At 37.9% G+C, this 17,400-nt stretch overlaps 1 protein-coding gene across 2 annotated transcripts in view; it reads left to right on the top strand.

The window, feature by feature from the left end:
- Positions 1–17,400, top strand: part of zfr (zinc finger RNA binding protein) — a 46,068-nt gene that overhangs the window by 493 nt on the left and 28,175 nt on the right. For both annotated transcript variants that reach the window (XR_006370184.1, XM_044111653.1), the window contains exons 3-8: positions 3,490–3,769; positions 4,018–4,156; positions 4,774–5,001; positions 6,864–7,099; positions 8,188–8,388; positions 8,493–8,793. Coding sequence is in view for 1 of the 2 variants with exons in the window: in XM_044111653.1 (XP_043967588.1) it covers positions 3,490–3,769; positions 4,018–4,156; positions 4,774–5,001; positions 6,864–7,099; positions 8,188–8,388; positions 8,493–8,793 (1,385 nt within the window). In the remaining variant the exon portion in view is untranslated. The remainder of the gene's footprint in view (positions 1–3,489; positions 3,770–4,017; positions 4,157–4,773; positions 5,002–6,863; positions 7,100–8,187; positions 8,389–8,492; positions 8,794–17,400) is intronic.

Below are 17,400 nucleotides of genomic sequence, written 5' to 3'. Positions count from 1 at the left end.
ACTGTGAATTTATGCATGATTTATGTAACCTGGGTGATTTATGCCCAGTGCTGCCATTGTTCCAACTGGGGGAGGGGGCGGTTGTCCTTCTGCGTATTTGGACGAAAGCCAAAGTTGAGATTTGAATTGTATTTTGCGTTAACTAATATATTTCACCCTCCGATTAAATCCAAAATGCATGTTTCCACACCAAAGACTAAATAAACCGGAGAGTCCCGTTTATATAGGTGTTAATTATTAGATGTAATGCATTTTATTTCCACACTAAAACATTCAATTATGTTGTCAAAGCAAATTTGATCTTAGCTTTGCCTGACATGCATAGCTGTCTACAGAGTTGAAAGGAATCCAGCTCAGCAAAACATGTTAGAGTGAAGGATCTGGCTCTGCATAGATGATAAAGATGAATTGCATCTGTATGAGAACATCTCACAAAAGGTCACATCTAAAACCTTCTTCTGCAAAAGTGCAAAGCTTTTAATAATGCTTGGTTAAAAGATGAGAAGGTGATGGAAAAAGGTCTGGACTAGTTTCATGTCCCAAAGTTTTATATTAAAAACATATTAAAAATAATTTTTAAAAAGTGGTCATTTCTGAGAAGAGGGACAGAACGTTTCTGTTGGATAAAGCACAGAATTTGAATACGATGTACACAAAATATGTTTTCTTCAAATAACTGAAGAAGCTAATCTGGGGAATGTCAGCATGTGATGTTTATGTTTTCATGGTGTTCGATAAATATTTCTTATTTTAAACTATGTAGTATTACGTAGTATTGATTGTGTCTGTAAAAGCCCTTATCATATTTGAATGCACAAGCTTGTGGAATAATTAAAATTTCTTTGGGATAATCTGAACCCATTCTGTTTCTTATCTCTGAAATCTATAATAGATATTACCATTAAATGTTGAACAGACACTTTTTTTTGTGTATTGAACAAGTGTTGGTTCAGCTTTAAGGGCATTATTACCGGTACATATTCGCAAAATAGGTAATAATTTTAAAAACAGCAACTGAATATTTTGCCTTAATACATTTTGCTTACATTCTTGTCCAAATAAAATGTTAAATCAGGGAATGAATTAGTTAAAGAAACAGATTAATATTTCTTGTTCTTTAAACCTAAGAGATCAGCAGCCTTTTTCTTAACATTGTCCACTTTTATCACAAGCCTTTACCTTCCTTTCTTCTGAAATGTACACAGGGGAGGCCTAGGTTGGCATCTTGATTGTGCCTTGTCTAAAACAGATGTTGTAATTCTCAACTAAAAACATAATATATACATTTTGTTATATCAAATTTCTTTATGCCAATACTAATTTTGTAACATTATAAAATCTTTTGAATCCTTTTTACTTTTACTCATAGAATAAAAGTTTCACAAGTCATGGAATATGTTTTGTGTCTTAAGTTTAAAATGCTCCTGTTTAACTGGGACAACTATTTCTATGAGCTTATTAGTAAGGAATATTTCTTAGAATGATGAACCTCTTAGTCAAGTTCATGCCAACATTTTACATGCTTGGCCTAAAAGAGATGGAGAAAAGAAAGGGTTAGGGTTACCCTACCCCTAATGCTATACCCTAAACCCATCATAGCTAAATATGTGAATTACATGAGACCTCGCACTGACTTTAAACAAAGATGGTTCTGCAATTTAGTCTTGCATGCGAGAAGTGAGACATCAGCATATTAACATCCTGGTCTGTGTTGAACACAATCAGACCTATTACCAAGTTTTATACACCGTTAAGACACACCACAATAGACGTTACTTAATACTGACCTCCACCAAACTGAATAATTGAGGTCCCAGATGATTTTATTTCACTGTTGGGCTTGAAGCAACAACCTTATCTGATCTGCTTTGTTCTTAAGCTGTCATTTCATCAGCATTCCTCTCGGTAGAAACTACAACTCAGCCAAGGCCATAAGTTTTCACACACGAAGAAAGATAAACATACTTATTTTCCTCAACAGACCCCAAGAGTTCTCAAACCAGACACCACATTAAGATGAACAACAGAAACAGAATTGGGACAAAGGGCATCCTGGCAGAGGCCAAACTCAATGCTGTGCTGAGAATGCAGAATTAGCTCTAGCTTTCTTTATACAGGAGCCAGATGGCCCTATAGAGCAACCTTTTTTCTGCAGCAACCCTCAACCAAGAGGTCATAGATCTGGTTAACATTTCAGGATGAAAGCTGCGCTGCTCATTCTCTGTTCAATGAAAGGTTGGTCCCTTCCTTCCAACTTACTCAAAGAGACTAATAAGCTTAAGCTCTTGATAGTTGAAGCACACTGCTGAGTGATGTTTAAGAGACATGGCAAGTATGACAGCCTCAAAATTCCCAAAGCTTTCAGCATCTTGTGCTGTATGTTGTCCACTGGCATCCTGTTGTTTGGATGTTAAGATTCTGGAGACAGAGTTGAGAGCACCAGAATCCTAGGTGTTAAGCAGCTTTTCAGTAAGTGGTTGATGGGGATCCAGCCCATCAACTGCTATTACTCCACTGTTCAAGCCCAGGTCATCACAGCCACCTTCCTGATTATTCTAGAGCTCTTCATGCTTTTTTTTGTTGACCAATGTCATGCAGATGCTGGTTTTATTTTCAGCTATTCCAGCTGCTGGACATTTTTGAAGGAAGCATTGCCAATATGATCTAGGAGTACTTTCTATGCTATAGAAAAAGTAAAAGATTTTTTGGCAGTATTGTCTCCTTTAGTCGCTCAATCTAGGATGGAACTACAGCTAAACAGATGAGCTGTAGGCCAGTGGAATGAAAAAGATTTCAGTCTTCTCCTTATGTCAGAGTGCTGAATTTGTTTCTTATTGATATATATTTGTGTTGGACCAAACAACCTGAATGTGATGGCTTGAGGATTTGGCTTATAATGTGCATATTTCTTGTTTTTTAACCTCTTATAGCAGTCAGCTTTCTTTCATCTGGACTGATCTGAGGAGTTGGACAAGGTCACTGAGTCACCACTTGCTGCATTCTAGCATCACCTAATATTTGACTTTGTGAAATAGATTTTTGAGAACCCTATGTGAAATGTTGACCTTAACCATCCAACAAAAGAAAACAATTTCTCACTGAGAAGCTTTTTAATCACCTTTGTGACCAAATTACTAATAACACTTGTGTCTTGACCTGCTGAAAAACAAACCTTTGGTTATAGTTTAGGTTAACTGGGTGTAGTGAACTACAACGGCCAGAAGAAGACATTGACATTGACGCTTGTCGTGGATTTAGTTTGTGAGATGTCTGAGATGTCTGTCAGCTCCATTATGAGTAGGTGGCTTCCTGGTGACACTTAAAGCACGAAATGGTCCATAGTTGGTAACACTTGGACACTTTTATCAGCATGTTGTTATGGAACAACAGGTAAACTGGAGACCTCTGGGTTTCTCTGTCAGCTATGCCTCTTTTAGTATTACGTGGTTCTGTGTTTGAAGCTAACCTTTGACCCTGTTGTCCTTCCAGCCAGCAGCCAGCTGCAGGGGTAGCATATACTCATCCCACCACTGTGGCTAGTTACACAGTTCATCAGGCACCGGTGGCAGCACACACTGTTGCAGCAGCCTATGCACCCACTGCAGCTGCCGTTGCCGTGGCAAGACCTGCGCCTGTTGCCGTGGCAGCTGCAACTGCTGCCGCTTATGGAGGATACCAGCCAACCCACACTACCAATGATTATGGCTACCCACAACGCCAGGCGGAGGTTCCGCCACCCCCTCCACCAGTCACCTCACAGAACTACCAGGTACCCAACACACACGTCCTCCTTCTGGGATGCCTGGGTTGTTGATGTGATGGATGCCGGAGCAATTAAATTATTGAGCTTTTAAATTTACAAAATGGAAGAACTGCATTTAAGTTTGATGCACTTGCACAAATGTTTTGTCTTTTATGTTTTCAGATATTCAAATACAGCTAACAACAACCTATTAGACATTTCTCTGGGAACAAGAAAATAAGCAACCAGACTTAAAATTCAGATTTTCTTTGCAGGACTCTTACTCATATGTCCGCTCCACGGCTTCAGCTGTAGCTTATGACAGTAAGCAGTACTACCAGCAGCCTTCTGTTACAGCAGCTGTTGCTGCTGCACAGCCACAGCCCAGTGTTGCAGACTCTTACTACCAGACAGGTATGTTTTCAGATGCTCTTTATGCACATTTCTCTATGTATAATGATCGTTTGATCACCCCTGAAAATGTACATTCAGCAATTTCTTCATGTAAGCTACACACTTGTTTTCTTTGCTAACTAGAGATGATTGTTTGAGCTCTCCTTCACTGTAGTAGAATCTGAGTAAAGAGAAATAGCTCAAGTTAGAAATCACTTCCGTGCTTCACTATAGCATAACTGGGGCAGTTTCTTTCCAACCATTTTGCATATTGTGAGCATTTTTTCTTCAGTAATACTCAGCAATTTGCTCTTTCTTTCTAGAAGAGAAAGCAACAGTCTCTGGTTTTAGTTTTTTACTAGATGTGTTTCCATTACAAAATGTGTGCAAATCTTTGTCTCTTTTCTGCTGATGTTGAAAACACAATTTGGCAATTGTGGTTTTTCCATTAAATAAGACATGAAATTAAAATCACACATGGATATGCTTTACTTGATAAGTCATTAATAATCACAATAGCGATGAATGTAAACCGTTACATACATATTCATATTTCAGCTATGGGGCTAAAGATTAAAGCTGATCTGATAATCTTGACTTCAGGTATACATTAAACTTTTGTTACTTTTTTTGTGTAGCTCCCAAAGCTGTATATAGTCAAGGTGTAACATCCTATACCCAGAGCCAACAGAATCGCCAAGTTACTGTCATCAAGCCAGCTGCTGCCAGTCCAGCTTCATCCACCTTCTCCATCTTCCCGGTGACCTCCACTGTTCAGCCAGTGGCAGCTGCAGCGGCTGCAGCCTCAGTTGTTCCCTCCTACTCCCAAAGCCCAACATACAGCACCAATGCTGTCACCTACTCTGGTAAATGATTGTCAGTTTTGATTTTATGCAATTTGTCTGGGTAGAGATGATTCTCTGACCTGGTTTTCCACAGCCATAAAACCCTAAGAAAGAGACGGTCAGGGACTACTGTACTATGACTGCAACTCATCAGGAAAACATGCAAGGGGGACAAAAGACTTAAAGACTTTTGCACCGATAATACTGATTCTGATTAACTTGCCTATTCTTGTCTTATGTTTTCTTTATTTTCCATCAACACAGTTTGATTGTTGCTCTCACTGAGGTCATCATCTCAATCACTAAAGTGGACATCGAATCTGGGTATCAAACTCAGTGAGACTTGATTGAAGAGGCCAAATCTAAAATCATTGGCATGTTGACAGGAAGTTGAGGCATTAAAAACATTATATGCAACGGGTGTTTTTTTAAATATATTTTTGGACAATTGGAATATTTCACATACTTATTTGGATGACGACTGTGAATTGATCAATTCTATGACTCTACATTCAGCTCAAGGGAAATGTGTATTGTTTAAATTGACAAAGCTTTGTCAAGTGCAGTAGTGTTTGGCTTTATTACAGTGTATCACAGTGAGTACACCCTTCACATTTCTGCAGATATTTAAGAATATCTTTTCATGGGACAATAATGACAAAATGACACTTGTGACACTTTGTTGCTGGTGGTTTAGACATTAATGGCTGTATATAGACTTATTTTGAGGGAAGAATAAATGTACACTGTTATATAAACTGCACACAGACTACTTTTTATTGTGTCAAAGTGTCAGTTTGTCAGTGTTGTCCTATGAAAAAATATACTTAAATATTTTCAGAAATGTGAGGGGTGTACTCACTTTAGTGATACACTGTATATTCAGGGCATTGGAACCTGTTAGTATATAAAAAATGCAAATATATTGGAAACGGTACTGTTTTCCAGTTTTCTTTCAGTAGACATTTCCAATTTCGGTATAATCAAAGAATGTAAATTCTTCTAGATACTAATGTAAATCAAAATCAATGGAAACTGAAGTCTTCATCTGTCCTTACTTTAGCTCATAACTTTACACAGCATCCCCTCCACTGAGCATACAAACATTGAAGTGCAGCTGGAAGTTTAAAAATTGCAAAGATTCTAGTGAACAGTCCAACAATAAAATCTGAAGCGTGGTACGAACTGCTTCAGAGTTTGAGTAACATTACAACCCTGGCAAAGCATCTTAAAGCCGAAAACTCAAAACTATGAGTAAAGCTCTTGTATCAGCAGTGGTGAGGTAGTAAACATGCTAGATGGGATAAGCCCACTTTATCGCAATTACATATTTTTCTGATATCATGCAGCCTTAAATGAGTCTGAGTAGTTTTTGAAAGTAACACAATAACTGAATCTCATTTACAAACTTCAAACTATAAAATCAATACAGCCAACTCTTCCTGTCACCTATTCCTGTTTCTGAATAGGTGCTGAGATGGCTAATAGGTTCTACCTCTAATTTTAATGATTATTAATTGTCGCTCTGTAATATTTTTTTTCATCTTTGTGAAAGAGAACGTTGTACAGTATCTCCAAATTTACCTTCTACAGTTTTCTTACTACTGCTTTTCTGAAATTCTTCCATCATGTCAATGTTAAGAGGTTGTTTTGGTGTTATAAAATGAATTTGACTTCATCGTAACAAAATAGGAACAAATTGGAATGAATGTAATTGAATTGGAGTCTGTATTCTAGAATCTGAATTGATTTTATATTTTTCTGTAAATGACTGATAAAATGCTTAGATGTAACAATTGAAGTGAATTTGTGTATTTAAAAAACATTAAATCCTACAGCAAATGAAAAGACTTCAAGATGTTTTAATTAATTTATTTCACTAGGAACATCGTACTCGGGCTATGAAGCAGCTGTGTACTCAGCAGCCTCCAGCTACTACCAGCAGCAGCAGCAGCAGAAGCAGGCAGTTGCAGCAGTGGCAGCAACAGCTGCCTGGTCAGGAAACACTTACCCTAAGAAACCCACATTCCAGAGTAAGCAGCTCCGACCCAAGCAGCCACCCAAACCCACTCAGATACACTACTGTGATGTCTGCAAGATCAGCTGTGCTGGCCCACAGGTAAGCTCACTGAAAACAGACAGAACATGGATAAGAAACTCTCACCTTAACTTTGAGGCGCAAATTTATTTTTCTCTAACAAGCCTCCTTTTATTCCTTTTTTGTGCTACTTACAGTAATTGTCAACCTAGACTAGTTAGAGGAGGGGTCTTGTGTAGCTTAAACAGAATTTCTTTCCTTAATCAATTTTTTAATTTGTAGCAGTGTTAGTTCACTTGGGGTTCCTAAGTGCCCAAGTAGAAGGCAGTCCGATCCAAAAGGCTTCTTTAGTTCTGAATATGATTGGAAGTAACAGGTGTAAAACCAGAATAATCACACAATAATGACTATGATATTAGTGACTTTGATTGTTAAAGTCACTAATGGAGCAATTGGGAAATGGGAGTGAATGTTGGAAAATTAAATATCATTACCATCATCAGGCAACGTCCTCTGTTTAATGTCTGAAGCACATAGGTGGTTGAGAAGCTACTCCAGCATTCCACTCTGGTAAGACCAGAGTTGATGAAATACTAAAGGTTTATAGAGTGAGTTGATGTTTGAGTTTAGAAGGCTTATTTTATTCAGATCAGAATACAAATTTTTTTTTTCATATAGCGATAAGCTCAGACCTAGTCACACACCTCGCAAGTTTTTGTATTTGAGGGTTATTTTGTGAGTTTATTTTTTAAGATAATTCTGTTGAAGCATGTTTGAATGTCTGACTTTTATTTGTTTATTTTCATAGAAGTTTTAGTCATTATTACCTTTGTCAGATTCAAGTTATTTCTGTGACCATTGTTGGTTTTTCTTTCATTAACCGAGGAATACCGGTAATTTTGTCCACATGTAAATCCAGCAAGGCTGACATTTATTGATTTATTGATGCTCTGAAGGAACAAACTGTGGGAAAGTAATAAAAATAACATCGTTGATAATATTGTGAGTTTTGTTATTAACATTAATTGAAATGTATTGATACTTTGATAAATCCAATCTCTGGTCACTACTTAAAAGTTTTAACAATAAGTGCACACAGTAACAGTATTGTCAATATGCTAATACAAAAATACGACCATTCCCAGTTATTTTCTCCATCCCACCATTAGACTTATAAAGAGCATTTGGAAGGCCAGAAGCATAAGAAGAAGGAAGCAGCGCTGAAAGTGTCGCAGGGCAGCAGTAGCAGCGCTGCAGGAGGGGCGCTGGCCCGGAACGCTCAGAACCAGCTTCGCTGTGAACTTTGTGATGTTTCATGCACTGGAGCTGACGCTTATGCCGCCCATATTCGAGGAGCCAAGCACCAGAAGGTTTGGATGTTGGGACATGAACCAACACTGTGTCTACTTGGAACTTGGAAAAGCTTTCACACAGATCTTCATTTCTCATTTCAAATGCTGAATTCTTCTTGCAGGTTGTGAAACTTCATACCAAACTTGGAAAGCCCATTCCTTCCACAGAGCCCAGTATGATCGCTCAGACATCAGCCTCTGGAGCTTCTGCTACTGGCAAGACCTCCCTTAGCAGTTCCAGCTCTTCCAGCTCTTTGTGTCTGTCTTCCAACTCTTCCTCCAGCACTAGTGCCCCCTATCTGAAAGCTGTCAACATAACTACCAGCAGTGTGGTTACCAAGAATCCACTGACCAGCAGTCTCTCTGTTGCCAGTTCTGCAGTACCTGGCAAGAAAGTCAACACTCCGAAGATTAATTTTGTTGGTTGGTAAACTTTCATCATTTTGCCTTTAATTCTAAAATATTTATACTACAGGAGAACCAATGAATATAGATTCCATTTCCTTTAAAACAGTGTTTCTCAACTTTTTTTGGGCCTGTCCATTATCCAGGTCCCTTACCATCAAAACATTTGTAGGCTTCTTTGCACTGAATATTATTTTATTATTATTACTATCACTATTGTTGATGTTTTGATTTTTATGTTATTTCTGTATTTATCATCAAAAATAATTTTCCAGATTAGAAAAAAAGCCATGGGAATAAAAATTCATTTTACAGGCATCTGTGAAAAATGCAATGAATGGACTTTCAAGTTAAAATCGGTAGGCCTAACAGCAGCCAATCAGAGTGGAAAAAAGTATTCTGTTTCTGTGCCATTTTCTGTTGCTAGTAGTTAAATCTTTCACAAAATGACCAGATAATAGATGTACAACAATACCAGTTACACTTTAAACTATTTGCAAAAAACTGTGCTCTGCAGCATTAAAACATGGATAGAACTGCAACCATATCAATCATAACTCTTCTTCTCTTCAGTGTTTCTGTGACTTTCTTGTTCTGCAGCTCTGTGCTGCCTTCAGGAGAATGGGACTTCAGAGTATCATCCATAAAATTTCACCCACCTGGCCATTTACTGTGCAAACCAGAGCTTTCAGTGAAAAAGTAAAAGTTCCAGATCCCTTCAATTCCATAGAAATATGGAATATATATTTATATAGATCTGACTATTGATTTATAGATTAATAGTTTTCCTGGACAGAAATTACAAAGAACAAGGCTGGTTCTTAATTAAATCCTAATGAGTCAAATTGAAAGTTTCATGGAAACAAACACAAGTAGTCGGGGAGCGTATTGATGGAGAAAAGCAGACTAACATAAACTTTTTAAAACGATGGAAAAAATCCCAGTATACTGATGATTAAAATTCTAAAGTGCTGTGGTACTAGCATTTCATATCTGATCACTTTTAACACCGATGTTAACTCTAAAATAGACGCTCTCTATTGTGGTATCACCCATGGAGAGAGTTCTTTATTGAAATTGGTTTATTTTTCTGAAGGATACACAGTGAGGGTATCGTGATTTTAGTTACATAAAAGAGATATTTTGTTGTCCTTCCATGTGTGAGAGACACCAAATTTATTAGTTTATTTATTTATTATACTGTTCATGTCGTTGTCTCTCACACAATAAAACATCCATCTGGATGTTTTATTGTCCATCCAGATGGACAATAAAACACATTTTAATATAAGTTGCTGCTTTGACAATATCACAGCACTGCCAAAACATATGTACAAAAATCCTCAATATAATATAAAATATTTGAAAATTAGACACCAGGCAAGTGAATCACAGCAACTTCATTAGTTGGCATAATGCTGAACTGATGTGGTGACGTTACCAGTAGCAGAAACGCGGAGCTGTGCCAAGAAACCACAAACACTGAAGAGAAGGAGAGCTAACATTGATACAGTTGCAACCAAGCATGTTTTAATGTTAAACTGGTATTGTTGTGCATATAAAGTGTAAAGTTTACCTTGGAGCAAACGCACCTCAAAGGAATCCCAGCGCCCCCCTTTTATAAAAATTTCTGCCACCGCCCCCTACCGTCCTCTGAATGCCCCCCGGGGGGCGGTACTGCTCCCATTGAGAAACGCTACTTTAAAACAATGTTTGTGTAGAAAAGTTAGATGTAAAACAACATAAAACTGGAAAAAATGCTGTTCCTTCCAAAAAAGTTGTGTGAATTTAAATCTGCTGTATGAACACACTAGAAGATGCTGAAGAGTATGGAGTCCCCCAGGGGTCATGGAAAATTAATTTTATTTTTTTTTGCGTTGCCTATCAGAACCTTTGTGTTCCCTCACAAAAGGTTTTGCATTCCCTTACAATAATCTACTGATCAGTTATGCAGCATAATAGAATACTGTAAGCCCTTCTTACAGTGGCCGCTGTACTTTCTGCCTTAATACAAGCTTATGTCAGGTTTTTTCATGTGTTAATATCTCCTTGTGAAATATCTGATATTTTATATATTTTTCTTTAGTATAGAAAGGTACCACAAACCTATGATATAAACAAACTTTCCTTAAGTAGGAAAGAAATAAAGCTACATCTAAACCATTCGGACTATTTTTGAGTTATTATCACAGGGTAAACATTCATCTGACAGTTTTAATTGTGTCTCTGTTGTGTTCATAGTCTGAATGGTTTAAAGGGCCATTTTCATGTGCAGTTCCATCTTAGCCTTACACAGACATTAACATGCAATTAAATAGAGTTTCAATCAGTGTTTTGAACCAAAGAGTTAATAGTAATAAACACGTTTTCACTGAGGCCTTGCAAGAGCCATATGAATGACATAAGTAATTATTGATATGACAGGAGCACGTGGCTTTTGACACCTGGGTGGTGGGTGCGTCGATGTGGGTGTGGCTGTTATCAAGTATGATTGGGAAGGTTACTGGCGTGCTGGGTTTGAGGGTGGTCAGTCCAATCAAAATGGATTAAATTGATAATTGTGACGTAATAAAGAAGTGATTTGGAGTTGATTGATACATTCCCAGAGTTAACCCAATGCGGCCCTCTACCACCATTAGTTTGCCGTGTTTTATAATAATAAAACATGTTTATTATTACGTCTTTGGTGCAAAAAACTGATTGAAAGTCAATTTATTCATTCATTATTTGTTTATGTTTGTTAAGGTTGAGATGAAACTGAACATGAAAATTGCGGGTCAAATTCACCCGTTTTAAAGTTGAAACATTTTTTTGAATAGTTGGAAGTATTTTTTTGCATGAGACTTTTTCTATTTGTCTTAATAGTTACACTCTACATATAAATTTAAAATGTATTCATTTTACACATTTCCAACCCCCTTGCGTCTACTTTTTACATAGATACTGTTCAGGTCAATTTGACCCGGTCACTCAAGTTGAAAGTAAAAAGATTTTAAAAATGTCCAGGTCTATATGGTTCCTTGCAGCTAACAACCATATTTCACCCCACACACTTCACTAGGAAACTGCGAGAAAGCAGGTGTTCGTACAACTTTTGATGGGAACATTTTCTGTCCCCTTGGGCAAACTCCACCAACACTGAGTGGACACTCAGCAGAAGTGGAGGAAAGCAAAAATAGTCTTTGCATAACTTATTTTCTTGATTTTAATCAGTGGGTCAATTTGACCTTGAACAGTATATGTCTCAAATTCAATTATAAAGATCACCCATTGAAAATAAAAATGAAAATGTAATATAACATTTTTTTTACAAAAGATCAATTTCAAGGAAATTATTGTATTTTTGTTTGTAGGTTTTTTTTAGTGGACATAAAAAAATGTGAATTGAATTTTTTATGTCCAAATGAGTAAGTTGTCGTTATTGAGCCTTTATTTGTGAGAAATAAAAAAAAAACACCATTGCAAAATGGTTAGTATTGGAGTTAATAATTAAATACAAAAATGATTTGGAGGAATTTTTTGGTTTCTGACATTATTACATGATTAAACACTCCCCGGGTCAAATTGACCCACGAATATTGCTGTACCTCAGAAACGAACATAACACGAGGGTTAAACCATACAGACAACCAGCAGAACAGAGACACAATGAAAACTATCAGATGACTTATTACCCCGTGATAATAACTCAGAAATAGTCCAAATTAGGATGAATTTTTGCTTCTTTCCTACTTATGGAAAGTTTCTGTTTAGATCATAGGTTTGTGGTGCATTTCTATCCTAAAGAAAAAGATATTTCTTTACCTTCTTAAAAGTATCTTAAAAGATATTGTAAGATACTTCAGATATTTCACAAAGATATTAACATTTATAGAAAAACCTTACATAACATTATATTAAAGCAAAAAGTATGGCGGCCACTGTAAGAAAGGCTTACAGTGGCCGCTTGCTTATTCAATTATGCCGCATGAACTGATCAGTACAGTGTTGCAAGGGAACGCAAAAGAAAAAGAATTCCCTATGTGTCCTGGAGCGCTCTGTAGAAAAGAGAGACAAAGCTCAAAATATTTTATATGGAGCCCAATGAAGGGGTGATATGCCTGCGGTCAGTGTGGGGAAAAAACCTCTGTAAAACAGTAACTTATATTTCCTCAATGCACACATCCGTAGCCAGTGATGTCAGTAACGCGTTAATTTGTAACGCGTTACTGACGTCGGACCACTTTTTTCAGTAATGAGTAATCTAACGCGTTGCTATTTCAGATCCAGTAGTCAGACTACAGTTACTTATCAAAATCATTTTTGCGTTACTGCGTTACTATCTTCTTTTGTTATTTCATCGTATTTCCTCTACTCGTCTTGTCGAGTGACCGACGTCTCTATGCAACAGAAATCTAAACAATGGAGGGAGATGCGCATTTTGTTGGTGGAAAAACTGGAACTATTTTGAGTTTCTGTCGACAAGTCCGATTATTATAAACGGCTTTGGGCTTCATTTTTTTAAAAGTCGTTTGCAGATTTAATGAGCGGCGGGTTGCGCCTTTTTGGGCTCGTTTTTGAACGTGAAGTTGCTCATTTGCGCTTGGAAATAATCAGAGACTCATAATAAATCCCAGAATTTGTCCGTCATTAAGGTAGTTTTACTCAGTCTCTCCCTGTCCATCATTTCCCGGATGATCCGTCCCGCTGTGTCTTTGTTAATGTCAAGTTAATGTATTACCTCTGTATGATGTCGAGTTTCGCGTTGCGCTCCAGAAAACTGCAAACATCGAGACTAATATGAACAGCGCAATAAACGTGAAAACAGCCACGAATGAACGTGTCCGTAGTTGCCAATAATTATAATGGCAAGATAACGCCACTATAATTATTAATATTAAGATAAGTGTCACAAATCTGTGCAGCCATCTGAGCTGTGGAGCTACAGGAGGAGCTCTGTGCGCTGTGACACCAAACGCAGGGCCGTAACACAGAACCTGAAGGTGGGGGATGGGGGGCTTTAAAATCCTACTTAGAGTTTTCCAGACAACAGTGGACCACACAAATTACTCAGGTTTTTTATTTTTTTGTACTGTTTTTTTCTACAATCTCCTCTTCAGTTCAACCTTATCAGTGGAGACACATTGTTGATGTTACCATTATAAAATAAATTACAATTAAGGATTGGCAAAGCTCAATGTGATTTTCACAGTAGGCGGAGCGTTGTTGTTAGCAGCTGCTGAAAGTAACTAAAAAGTTACTTTTAGTGTAACTTAGTTACTTTCCAAATCAAGTAGTCAGTAATCTAACTAAATTACTTTTTCAAGGAGTAATCAGTAGTCCGATTAAAGTTACTTTTTCAAAGTAACTATGCCAACACTGTCCGTAGCTATGTTTTTATGCAGAAATAATTTTTGTACAGTGTAAACCTTTAGGCTAAGGTTAAGAATAAATTTTTGTAAAAGGATGGATTATCATTGGTAGGTCCATAAATATTTATCAAGTTTAGTTTTAATGTTGAAATGTGTCCCTGCACAATGATACAATGGGTCTTTGATTTACCTTATAGTTTGAAACGGTACTAACTTATGTATAAGTATAATAACTCCTCTGGCGTGACTGGTAAAGGAAGAGTGATACACCTGACCCTGCCATCTTTTGGTTATCTGATCTGGCTCAAATGAGATTCTTGTAGAAAAACTATTTTAGATTTCAAATATTTTAATCGGTCTAATACTTCAATCAATCAATCAAATTTTATTTGTATAGCACATTTCAGCAGCAAGGCATTTCAAAGTGCTTTACATCAAATCAAACACAATGTAACATAGAATCAACAATAAAAACATCAAGTCAGATTCCGTCAATAAATTTTCAATTGATTACGTTTCAAATAAAACTCTAAACAAGTGAGTTTTTAGTTGAGATTTAAAGGATGTCAGTGTTTCAGCTGTTTTACAGTTTTCTGGAAGTTTGTTCCAGATTTGTGGTGCATAGATGCTGAATGCTGCTTCTCCTCGTTTGGTTCTGGTTCTGGGGATGCAGAGCAGAACCACAACCAGAAGACCTGAGAGGTTCTGGAAGGTTGATACAACAACAGCAAATCTTTAATGTATTGTGGTGCTAAACCATTCAGTGATTTATAAACTAACAACAGTATTTTAAAGTGTATTCTTTGAGCTACAGGGAGCCAGTGGAGGGACTTTAAAACTGGTGTTATGTGCTCTATCTTCCTGGTTTTAGTGAGAACACGAGCAGCAGCATTTTGGATCAGCTGCAGCTGTTTGATTGATTTGTTGGACAGACCTGTGAAGACGCTGTTGCAATAATCAATACGACTGAAGATAAACGCATGGATGAGTTTCTCTAGATCTGGCTGAGACATTAGTCCTTTAATCCTGGAAATGTTCTTCAGGTGATAGATGGCCGACTTTGTAACCGTCTTTATGTGGGTCTGAATGTCAGAAGGTCAGAGTCCATCACTACTCCCAGGTTTCGGGCTGATCGCTGGTTTTTAGTTGTAATAACTGAAGCTGTGCACTGACTCTAGATCTTTGTCATACTTGTTTCAATTTAGTGTTCTTATTTCTCCGACATTCCAGCTTGTAATTTTGATATTCAAAATATTTTCTTTGGTTGTCTTCTCTATATCAGATTATTTAATTTACTGTTAAACTAAAATAAAGTAAGTAAAGATACTTCTGAAAATTCAGGTTTGCACATACATTCACACATTCACCCATACAAGATACGGAACTAGTCATGAACAACCCTCAACTGAACTTTTGCATTTCCTTGTCTGAAATGCCTTACTCTCCCCTTGAACCAAGTACTGTATTTTTCGGACTATAAGGCGCACTGGAATATAAGGCGCATAAAGCGAAACAAAATACGGTAGTCCGATAGGTCAGACTTTGTTCAAATCATTGACAATAATTGTCAATATTACACAAAAAAGTACACTCACTTTTTCAATGTACTTCGAATCCATCAAATTCCTCTTCTTCGGTTTCAGAATTTAACATTTGTGCGATAGCAGCATCAAGCAAGCCCGGATCCCTCTCATTACCATCCGATCCAGTCTCATTGCTGTTGCTTGGTTGTTCATTGATGATTCCGGCCTTCGTGAAAGCTCGGACGACAGTTGAGACGATACCTTAGCTAGGGTGACCAAACGTCCGTATTTCCCGGGACATGTCCGTATCTCACGTCCTGTCCCGGGCGTCCCGGGATATTTTTAGAAAGTGAGTAAATGTCCTGTTTTTTGCAGGACCCGGTCCAACGATCCACTGGCAGATAGTGGCCACAAGGCCTCTGCAGACCCTAACCCTAAGCTTACTCCACGAGGTTTCTGACCAGCAGCGATTATTCTTCAACAATCAAGGGGAGTGGCTTTGTCACTTACCAAAATTGTAATAAAATATACGGTAGGGGCGTTCTCCGGTGGCATAGAGGGTAGCGCGCCCCACGTTTGGAGGCCTTCAGTCCTCAACGCGGCCGTCGCAGGTTCGATTCCCGGACCCGACGACATTTGCCGCATGTCTTCCCCCCTCTCCTTACCCCCTTCCTGTCAGCCTACTGTTGAATAAGGGACACTAGACAAAAAGACCCCCTGGTGGGGGAAAAAATAAATAAATAAAATATACGGTACACTGTTCATCCATAAGGCGCATGGGAATATAAGGCGCATTGCCGATTTTATTTTATTTTTTTGCAAATATAGGGATTTTATGTGCGCCTTATAGTCTGAAAAATACGGTATATGGAGGACGTTGATCCACACTATACAGGAGCAACTAATTAAACGTGACCTCACCAAAACTCTACACAGTAGACAGTGTCTAACTATATAAATAAAATAATACAATCAGCCCTTGATAGAACGGTAATCACTTATTTAAGGCTTAAATTTTAGCATTAATTACAAAACAATTGAAATTTGACTTAGAATACGTGAGCACATAAAAGCAACCAGCTATGTCTATATGAACTGCCCATTAACTTAGTTCTTATCCTGCTCATGTTCCTGTCATTGATCAGTTCTATTGGAGCAGGAATAGCCACATAGAATGTCTTATCGGTTTAGCTGTTTCTTAACTAGCTTGTCTTTCATGACTCACTGATCAGAAGCATCCGCTGCGTTATTTTGGAAGAGTCTTGTAAAATTTTTCAGCTTATTGAGGTGTTGGAAAGAGATGGATCTTTCCACCTTGGAGGATCTATTCACCACCGGTTGAAACCCGTGTCTGATTCGTACCGTCTCCACAGATAGATCCTGTGCAAACGTGATTTTGGCCCCATCTTGTATAATATCTCTTTTCCTTGCCTCTTGGTACACAAATTCCTTCTCCGGGAACTTTAAGAAGGGAATCAGAACTGCTCTGCCCTGGTTTGGTTTCTCGGAGGTTGGTGTGTGGTGTACCCTTTCCAGTGCAAATGACTTGTCCGGTGCGAGCTCCAGCCACTTCAGTAGCATGTTTTTAATAAAGTCAAAAAGTGGTTGTCTTCCCTCTGCTCCTTCTCGCCTTCCTCAGTTTTCCAGGTCATCTGTTTTGGCCTCAAGGAGCAGGATTCGTTTCATAGCTGAAGTCAACGATGTTTCTGTTTTTTCAAGCAAGCGTTCTACTTCCTCCATAGGAGCCATCT

The sequence above is a fragment of the Gambusia affinis genome, linkage group LG03 (assembly GCF_019740435.1).
Source record: "Gambusia affinis linkage group LG03, SWU_Gaff_1.0, whole genome shotgun sequence".
NCBI classification, from domain to species: Eukaryota; Metazoa; Chordata; class Actinopteri; order Cyprinodontiformes; family Poeciliidae; genus Gambusia; species Gambusia affinis.
This window is presented reverse-complemented; position numbering and strand designations above follow the sequence as displayed.